Genomic DNA, 10,517 nt, shown 5'->3' on the forward strand with positions numbered 1-10,517 from the left:
TCAGGCAGTCTTTCATTACTGCACTGCCACATAGCAGGTTTTTTTGTGAAGGTAAAGGTAGTGAATGCTCATGGCTGAATCATCGGCATGGGCAGTCCAGTCCAGATCTTCTCAGGACTAGAGGAAGGGTTTCATTGCCCACAGATTGAATGTGTGACATGCATAGGAGCATGGCTACAGAAAATGGCTGTACCACCGATGTTGGTGTGAACAGCTGCTATTATAACTAGTGGATCTGGCAACACAGATCTTCTAGGTATTCCTTTAGGCGCATCCTCAAAGTGCACCTTGCTGAGACCCAAATAATTTTAGACCTCAGTTTAAGCACTTAGAAACTGGAAAACGATTCAGAAACTGATGTTTCGGTTAGTGTACAGTCACTAGTGTACAGTCACTTGTCTGTGTTGTGTGCAATGCTTTGGACCACAATACAGTTTGTACCTCCCAGAGTATAATCCTTTCATTTTGAGCTTTCACTGTTCTAAGATTGGTTATTTAATGGAGTATTTAATGGAAATAATGAAGTATAGTGATGAAGGTCAAGGAGTCTGGTGGAGTTGGCAAAGAAGGGATATATACAAATATATAATATTTTTCAGCTGTAGATACAGGAGTTCATTAGTATATGTTCAGCACAAACTGGAAAGTTTTTCTACACAGCCTTAGAGAATATATGTTAAATATAACGTATTTTAAAAGTTTAAGACATGTAGAAACTGGTGGCTAAACCCATTGAAAAAGAAAATGTCACTATAATCCAATAAAAAATGTTTTTCAATTCTTTTTTAATGATTAGATGTGTCACGTCTAGTTTGTGTTGTATAACTGAAGTGTGACATGCAAGAAATTATATTTAATACAAACATATTAAATATTTCCTTTTAGGTTCCACTATTGCCATTTTTGCCATCATTCAGTATCCTGGTAAATATTTACTTGATGGTACAATTAAGTGGAGACACTTGGATCAGATTTAGCTTCTGGATGGCACTTGGTAGGTACTTCTGTTCATTTCAGTCACCTCTTACGTTAGGACTCATTAATCCCATCTTAGAACATTTGATTCTCTTCCTTTAAATATTTGAAAAACAGTCTGTGTTTTAATAATACTCAGCTGATATTTCTGATCAAAACAAGAGCATGCCTTAGAAGGGGTATTTATATGCAGTCGAAATTGTAAATACAGTTTTGAGGTAATAGGAAGAATAAAGTTATAGGACTAATTCCAATAAGCCACAATTTCTTTTTCCTAATAAGTATAGCTAAAATTGTGCTGAGACCTGTTTGTAACAGGTTTCTTTCCAGTATATCAGTCATTCTCCTTTAAGATATGGAAAATGGTATTAATTTCATCTAGAAGTAAATTAGAGGTAGTGGTTTCCATGACCTATTAGAGCATTTAATTACACAAAAATGATGCACTAGAATTTCCATAGAAAGAGGGAAGACCTGAAGCATGAGCTCTGATTCAGATACCTGAAAAAGAAACTTGTTTTGGAAAATATGTTCAGCCAGAGAGTAAAAACTACTTTTTAACGCACTACTTGCCTGAAAACCCTATTAACTTTTTTTTTCCTTTTGGAAGGCTTCCTCATTTACTTTGCTTATGGCATCAGACACAGTCTTGAAGGTCATCGTAGCGATGGAGATGACGATTCTTGTTCAGAAAATAGTGGGCTGCAAGAAAAGAACCCTGTGGAAGAAGTGGATGAACCTGAAAATGCAAATGAAAGTGATCAATTTCTTGCACATGAGAGGACAAGTGAATGTTAATCTTTGCAAACATACAAGTCTTTTAAACCTTTAATTGACATTTTACTTGCGGACTGAAATTTCAAAAGCTTTCTGCCAACATTGTGCCTCTTGAAAGTGTTTACTACAAGGCCTGGCTGATATTTTGGACAAGCTGCTAATCCATCTTCATCATTTCAGAACTGACAGCATGGAGATTAATATTTAAATTAAAAAACAAACAAGAGAAGTACCCTTTGGCAAGCAAAAATTTCAATGCATTGTTTGAACCATCATCCAAAATCACTGGCAATCACAAAATACGAAGAATTTTAGAACTGCCTGCAAGAAGTTCTGAATATTTGACACTGCATTGTGAACACAAGTGCCTTTCGTACCTTCTCCTCATCTCTGTTACATGTTTTGGTCACAATCTAATAGTTCTCTTCTTTCTACAGAAGTAACTCTCATGGGAGATAAATTGCAGACAGGCCTGGAAAGTATTTGCAAAACGAATGGTAATTGTACAGATCTCATACTTTGCAAAAAGTAGAAGATCATGTATTTATACAAAAAGAAATAATTGCTTACGTTTACTAATCAGTAGTTATGGAGAACTCAAACAGTAAAGATACTTCAAAGGCTTTTAGTCCCTCTAAATAGTATTCAAGATTTCTACTCAGGTAAATTCCTTTCCTTTCAGAGATGCTGTGTGTATAAAATAATACTCCCAAGAGGAGCTACGTTGTTTTCTGCAAAAGCATCTGGGAAATAATCTGTTGGTCACAGTATTGACCAACACAGAAATTCGTATGTGATTTAGCAAGTATTGTGCTTTTGATTTCAGAAGGGCCAGGATTTTATCCCTGATTACATAATTTGGTACTTACATACAGCAGTCATCAAGTTTTCCTCCTTACTACTCATTTATTCTCCCTATACTTTCTATTCCTTTATCATGTGCCAGAGCTGATATTTCTGAGATTAGTTGTTACACATTGCTTCTCCTCAGCAAAAATAATACACAAAATCCCAGCCTTCTTTTCAGATGGAAGGAGAGGTTAAAAAAACAGAGGCCCAGGCTTTGGAAAAAACAGTATTTCAGCGCTTCACTAAGCCTTAAACATACGTTAGCACAGCAGTTTTTCATGAGCCAAACCTACATCCACAAATCCATTCATGTGGGTAGCCTTTCCAAATGCTAATTTATGTAAAGAACCAAATTGCTGCAGCAGTGCTGGGTGAACAATTATTTTAAAGCTAATGAAAATGGAAACTGTTCTTTCAACATAAAAATCATGTTACCTGTCAAAGGCACCAAGATATTTTAACACTTTTTCTCAGCAAGTAGTAGGCTGAAGTCCCATGAAGGATTCCACAATGTGAAGTTATTTTGCAAGGATGTATTTATAAAAATAACTTCCCTAAAGCAAGAATTGTCTTGGGCTTTGTCATGGAGAATTGCAATCTCTTGCCAGTGCTAATCATTGGTATTAATCTCTATTGATAGGTATAAAAACTTTAGATCCCATGAGAGCTATGTTGGTTGACAGTGAAAAGCACCTTACTTTTTATAATAGCTGGAATTTCACAGAAAAGAAAAAAAAAAACAAAAAACCACAAACTAGTTAAGCTGCTTCTGTCTCTCTCCTGTTCTTTTTCACAGCAATAGATTCACACTTTTTAATCTTAAAACGACTTCTGTTGTTGTAAGAGAGTAGCGTGCCTAAATGTTGAAGGGCAGAAGGAGAAGTGCTTCTTGATGGAGAACCCTGCAATGGGCCGGTATCCCACCATGGAGCAGGTCTGAGGTTTTCAGCCTGATCCTTTTTTCTCAGCTTGAACTGGGAGGAGAGGGTCCTGCCGTGCTGGCAGCAGCGAGTGGATAGATGTGTGCTGCTGCACCAGTGTCCTCTACTGGCTACTCAGAATTAGGAGTAGCAATCTGAAAATCTAAGAGGCGTGCAAGAGGTAAAAAGCCTACCTCTTAACTGAGGTTCCAGCATATACATCCTCTAACTGCAACTGCTGTTGTCCTAAGGACTGTTGTTCTAGCGATTGGTGGTCCTTAAAAATGGATGGGACACAGAGGATGAGGAGAAACTATAGGTAGGTGGCAATGGGATACTGTTTTTTAATATACCCTAATCCATCCAGAACTGATCATAAGTTATAGCCACTTTTTTCCACAATTCATCATCGTTTTACAAATGCCATTAAAGAAAGACTCAAATCTCACATTAGACTAATACAAGTAGATGATATGCTAAGTAAATATTTGGTTGATAGGAACAGATAGGAATTCTCAGGGCAGTTCCTAGACCTACTGATAATTTTCAATACCTCTATTCAGTGAATGAAAGAGCTGTCTGTGTCAGTTGGATCTGCTATTTTAATTGTACTTCTCAACTAGGGCCCATTTTTATGCCAAAAATGACAAAAGAACTATACGTTCTTGTTTGAAATATTAGAAATTTAAGACTTTCCAGGCTCTTGAAAGGAATCCAATATAGTAATTCTTAGATATGTCAAAACAAAGGTTTTATTTATAAGTAACCAAAAAATTGAGTAAATGAATGTGTGTTCTGTTGGTTTTAATCCCACAAGTATTTGAAATAGAGAAGCTGATGCTTTTCCTGATCAGCTGCACCTCTGTCAGGAGCACGGCTTCTTCAGTGGTTATACTTTCAGAGGATGTTCTTAACCTGTCTTGCCCAGTACTCTTAAATCCTCAGCTGCAAAAAACGCCGTTGCTGTGGGAGCGAGTCAGCAGTGCTCAGGCAAAGCTTTTGCATGATGCCTTTACAAGCCCACAGTGAAACACAGCTCTTTTAAAATCCCTTACACATCTCGGTGTGTGGGAAGCAGAACTCACTTTTTTCTATGGTTGCTGATGCGGCAGAGCAGGTGAGCCAGGCTCCCAAGATGCAAACTGCTGCTGTTCTGTGATGTGCAAGGAAGATCCCATTCCCTCCCAAGGCCATCATATAGAATGTGTGTGTGCACGCCCGTCTATATGTTTGCATCTGTCTGACATTAGTCCATAGTGATTTTGATGTACTGATTAAAATAATTTCTATACTGCACTGGAATTTTCCTTTGAAGGGATACTGTCAATATAATAAACTTCTGACTAAAGCAGGTGCTAGCTAAGGCTTCTGGAGATAGAGAAAATAAATTTTCCAGCTTATTTACCTAATGGATGTGTCAGCACCTTGTGTATTGACAGTTTCCCCTTTCATTTTTATGACTGTTTCTCCCCTCTTGTTAGAGAAATTAATTATATAAAAATAAAAGAATGTGCCTGTACAAATGTTGCTAAGGGAGATGGGAGCAGCTGCAGCACAGGAACTATCCACTTAACTCATGAGATAGAACACGAAATTAAAGGAAAGTCATTAGGTATTCTCGGTTGCTTCAACTGCGCAAAGCTTATTTATATGTGTGTATAGTTAAAGTCATTATTAGTCAGTGGCTGAGTAAGAACACGACAAGCCAGAAGTAAGATATTTATGCTAATTTTGGTATGCATTTGTATATGCAATCTTGAAATTCCAGATGCTTTAGTGGGACTTTGCAGAAGCAGGCCGTGTGAAGGACAGCCATGCTAGTCTTTACACAGGAGCCGTGTATGAAACAAATCCTGATTTTGTTCTCGCGTTTGCTGTATGTCTGTATTTGCTGAGAGAGCAGCTGAAAGCACAAGTCCAGTGGAATTAAATCGTTGTTATTTTTTAACATAGTTGTTGATACTGTAAATTTTTCTGTGCAGGTAATAACGGTATGTGTTAATACAAAATATCTATTATTGGAGGTAGCTTATTGTTTTTTTCTTCCTTTGTGGAAAAAAAATCCTCCAAAACATATATTTGCATTGGTACATTCTGGATGTGCCTTTAGATAGAGGAATTATTCTTATCTAGTTGGATTTAAGAAAGTAAGCCAAAGCATATTTAAGGGAGAACAAATAAATCTTTTTGTTCTGAGGGATAAGAGATAAGATAACATTTCTGTACAATTCATGTTAACCAAAGTGATCTTCTTGTGGTATTCCAGTCCAAATTCTGCCATAGGAAATTTTGTGAGGTATCTTAGATTTCATTGTCTGTTATCCTGGATAAAACTTTCTGTTAATAATAGTATGCTTTTTCCTGCACAACAAATGCCGGTTAGATTCCTGAAATCTGTCACATTATGTTTATGTCACCATGTGTTAAAGCCATTTATATTACCTGCTGTTAGAGAATTATCAGTAATAAATGCCAATAGTAGTGATAGAGGGTTACTTATGTACTTACTTATGAATTTAACTATGCCATCCAGAAACTTCAAATGATACAATGAATTTAGAAGCAAAACTTGGTAAAGCTTAAATATATTTTCTGTATTTAATTAGATGATAAATGTAGAAGTCTAGCCACCTTTCCCCTAAAATTTATGCAAAGATATATATATTTTTAAGAAATAAAAAGGCATACTGTTTTCATGGAGGTTTAAATAAGTGCCAATATCAGATGTGCCATAAGCATCCTGAGATACTGAAAGCTGAACAACCTGAATGAAATCCGTGACAGTGGAGGAAATCTGTGTGGGACTGTGCAATCGTTTTAATCAGGTGGGATGCCTTTGACATTGAGGTGCATTTTGTATAGTAGGAATTTAATTCACATGATGGCTGGCATGTGTTACTTGATTACATAAAAAAGAAAATAAAAGCACCTTTTAATGCTCTTGGGCCCTAATTCTTCCTAGACTTGCCTGGAAGTTTGTACAAATTGCAGTATGCTCATTGAAAGCACTGGGATTACTCACGTGTTAATGCAAATACATATTTTAGAGAAAAAGCAGGTGGTATAGGATCTTTGTATTTGTTTTTAATTTCCTGTACTTTTAGTATTTTTTTCTGGTATATGTTTTGAGGACCCCTGCATTTTTAATAGTTGGACCTTTCCAAAGCTAAATATAATGCCTTTTCCATCTCCTGATCTGATTTCCATTTGATTTTAGAAATCAAACTCCTTAACATTAGCTAAGTCAAAGGACTTCTGTGCATAGACATGCATTACAAAGAACTATGTATATATATCATTATTTTTATTGTCACTTGGTCAAATTCTGTTGTCTTTGTATGTTTTCATTGAGCTTTGTGCCAGGTAAACTCCAGCTTCACCAGTAGAAGTTTAATTGGAGTCAGGACAAAGGATAAAAGGATTTGAATGTTCAGGAGGGCTTTTTTCTTTTGTGTTACCAGAAAGTAAAGCATGAAATACGTGTTACACATCTTTAAAAAAAACTATGTGTGCATCATTTTAAAAAACATTACTGTTCATATCCGTTTGAACTTTTCCTTTTGTTCATATGTACATTGTAGTGATTATTTCTGTATTATATGCTGCTGAGCATTTAAAATGTAGATAGAATGATTATGGCCTCAAGTTGCGCCAAGGGAGGTTTAGACTGGACATCAGGAAAAACTTCTTTACTGAAAGAGTGGTCAGGCCTTGGAACAGGCTGCCCAGGGAAGTGGTTGAGTCACCATCCCTGGAAGTATTTAAAAGACGTGTAGATGAGGCGCTTAGGGACATGGTTTAGTGGGCATGGTGGTGTCGGGTTAACGGTTGGACTTGATGATCTTAGAGGTCTTTTCCAACCTTAATGATTCTATGATTCTATGATGCAACTTAAACTACAAATTTGTATTTCTTTCAAGTGCTCTACCAAAACGAAAAGTCCTGAATTTTTATGAATGTAAAAAATGCTTATGTTTAAGAATATGGTGCTTGTTTTTTCACTTTTACGATAGAATTGTAATCAGTGATATTTTTACTTACCTTAGTTCCAAATTCTGATGGAAATTACATTGCTCTTCATTTACTGTAAAACGTGCTTCATGGGATAACAATTGTGCATTTGTTCCGTATTTTTTAAATAAAGCTGAATATCACCTGTATGTACTTCATACAACAGCTTTAACTTTAACCACCACTATAGTTTTAGTAAACACTAAAATAATATTGTGACTTGATAACCATTAGTGTGTCAGATATCTAATGTCATTACATTATATAAATCATAACTCATTTAAAATAAATAACATGTAGCTCGTATGGGTTTTATAGAGGGGAAAAAAACCTCCATGTTTTATATTTAAATCTTTTATTTTTCTAGTGGTCTGGAGATGGGGTTAGTAGCAGCGTTTGTTTCATACTTGCTTCCAAGCACTCAAGAAGTCACTGAAACAGAGAAAAACACCCTTTGATTTCGGCATTTTGTCCTAACAGTGCCAAACCAGAGATGATGTTAGGTTTGACTTCCAGAGGGAGTGAGTAGCCCTTGGCGTTCATGGTGCTCAACTTTCTGAAGCACCAGGCCCTGTCCTGGCCTCAGAGTTGGATGGATAAACTCACTGTTGTCTCCTTTTTCCCTTTTTGGAAAAAAAAAAACAAACACAACTTCCTCAGCTTTGAATAGTACTGTGGGTATATCAGGAGAATAAAAGCATGAGTCTGGGCAATGGATAATAGCCTTGACACTGAGAACCACACTCCCTGGGCAAGCTTATCATCTGGTGCTGTTTTTACAGACATTTGGGTAGTCATCTTTGTTCACAACTTAAGAGCAGCTATGCCTTTGGGTTTTTTTCTGAGGTATACTGCAACTCTTTTGTGTAATTCCTTATAAAACTTTCAAATGATTAATAATCACCTTATTGTACATACAGATTTATTAAGACTGATCTTGAAAATCTCGGTCCCATGAAACAGTGGGAATATGGCCACTGATTTAAATGAGGACAAGAGTCACTCTGCGAGTATCACATTTAAAGTATTGACCTGAAAAGATGCATTTAAGCTATCAGTTTACTCATGTGGAGAGCTGGGATCATTACATGTAGGTTTACATTAGTTCTTCTGATGGCTATAAATGAAAATGTAACTAGTTTTTCATGCATATCCATTTAAAACTAGGAAACTTAAAATTCATAAAATCACTTTCTTCATTGTATACCTATATAGGAAAAAGGTATGTGTCAGCTTAAACATGTCTTAAAATTAATGCAGTGTGATTGTTATTTCCAAGTGCTATTACCGTATTTTCCAAAATATACTATTGGCTCAGTCACCATTAGATCATTGACCTGCCCTGTGTATGAAAGGAAAAGGGAAATTTGACCTAGGAAGGCACATAAAAATTGCAACTGGCAGTTTTGCAGATGATAGAAAAAAACCCACTCTTCATCAGAAGCAAGAGCTGTGGCTATTTCCAATGCAAATTTGGAGTTTATATTATACATCTTTTCTGAGTTATCTCCGAGATTAATTTCCCTTAAAATAAAGACCAATAATCTTTTCAGAATATAATACTCGGTGGTATTTTAACTATTTAAGGGGGGAAATAATCTTAGACTTCTAAAATACCCTGCAGCAACAAAAATACCATTTTTCTTAATTTGTTACAAGTAATAGACGAAATGTTTAGGATATGCTGATATATACTCAGGTCACTGCATAAAATCCCTAAGAACTGTAATAGGGCTGTAGAATGAAAAAGAGATCATGAAATCTCATCATCTTACTCCGCACGTGGGCTCTACTGGCTGCTTTACCACTAACCATATACCCCAGGGGTGAAGTATTGGAGCAGGCTCATGCAAGCAGGTCTCTGAACTCTGCATGTATATGTATTTATGAGGGCAGGGGAGCATTATGTATATCCCTTCTAATTTTTTTTTTATGGATGCAGACAAAGCCTAGACTTCCTTTAAGATCTGTAAATGCTCTACTCTACTCTCTACATCTACTATGGCCCTGGAGTTGTCGCCAGGGTCACCATTCCCCATTTACTTTATCCCGATTCACACTGAACTGTGGCCTTGTCTACTATGGGGTCTGCCTGTGACCTCTGACAGGCATTATTTTTCCTCCTCCCAGTCCAGTGTCTTCACCTTGCCCTGCACCTACCTTTGTGGCCCCTCCAGTCATATTTTCCCCTCCCCTCAGATTTCAAGAAACAGATTTTGACAGCTCAGTGTGGGCATAAACATACACGCAGCAAACGTTAAGTTTACCATGTTCCTCTTTCAGCAATGAAGAGATACCTGCACCTTCTCGATGCGCTTCACACAGGCATCAGTCATACATGAAGACTGTGTCATGGGCTACGAAGCCCCAAACAGCAACACACAGATACGCCCTCTATTTTTCCACTGTGAGGTAGCTCTTCCTGAGCAGGCTTTTGGGAATCTCTTTGCTGTGGCAGGCTGGAATGGGCGCAATAGTTTGACTTAAAAATGTACTTTTGCTGTCCTAGACCAACACCAATCTGTGCCTGATGTCCATCCGTAGGGTCACCTGCGATACATAACCTGCACGGCGCTCACACTCCGCTCTGCTCCCGCCTCCCTCTGCGGATCCCGCTGCGGGCCCAAAGGCAACCAACAGCTTGCACCCGCGCAAAGTCACGTATGGCAAAGGGCAGCTGTCACCGACCAGCTAATTCAAGCAACAAACTTCCGCAGGTGTCCCTGAGGTCGAGATTATTTGGGTTGCAGCTCTCTTCCTGAAAGCGGAGTCCCCTGCGAGCGCGCTGGGCCTGCGCTGCCGGGGGCAGCGATGGCCGGGGGGACCCTACTGCCCTACTCAACCCCGCGGTGAGGAGCTGCGGAGGAGACGGAGCTGCAAGGGAGGAGTTCGGGCTAGACACAAGGAGCCGAAGTCTTCCCCGCCTGAGCGGTGAAGTGCCGCAGCAGGTGCCCTGACCGGCGCGACCCGCAGCGGACACCCACC

General features: G+C 38.1%; 1 protein-coding gene across 1 annotated transcript in view; it reads left to right on the forward strand.

Moving 5' to 3' along the window:
• The window catches only part of SLC7A2 (solute carrier family 7 (cationic amino acid transporter, y+ system), member 2), a 23,777-nt gene extending 21,562 nt beyond the window's left edge, over nucleotides 1-2,215 (forward strand). The window contains exons 11-12 of the mRNA XM_009576361.1: nucleotides 886-994; nucleotides 1,586-2,215. Coding sequence (XP_009574656.1) covers nucleotides 886-994; nucleotides 1,586-1,773 — 297 coding nt within the window. The 3' untranslated portion in view covers nucleotides 1,774-2,215. The remainder of the gene's footprint in view (nucleotides 1-885; nucleotides 995-1,585) is intronic.
• The last annotated feature ends 8,302 nt before the right edge of the window (nucleotides 2,216-10,517 follow it).

This window comes from Fulmarus glacialis, unplaced genomic scaffold (assembly GCF_000690835.1).
Source record: "Fulmarus glacialis isolate BGI_N327 unplaced genomic scaffold, ASM69083v1 scaffold39740, whole genome shotgun sequence".
Classification (NCBI taxonomy): domain Eukaryota; kingdom Metazoa; phylum Chordata; class Aves; order Procellariiformes; family Procellariidae; genus Fulmarus; species Fulmarus glacialis.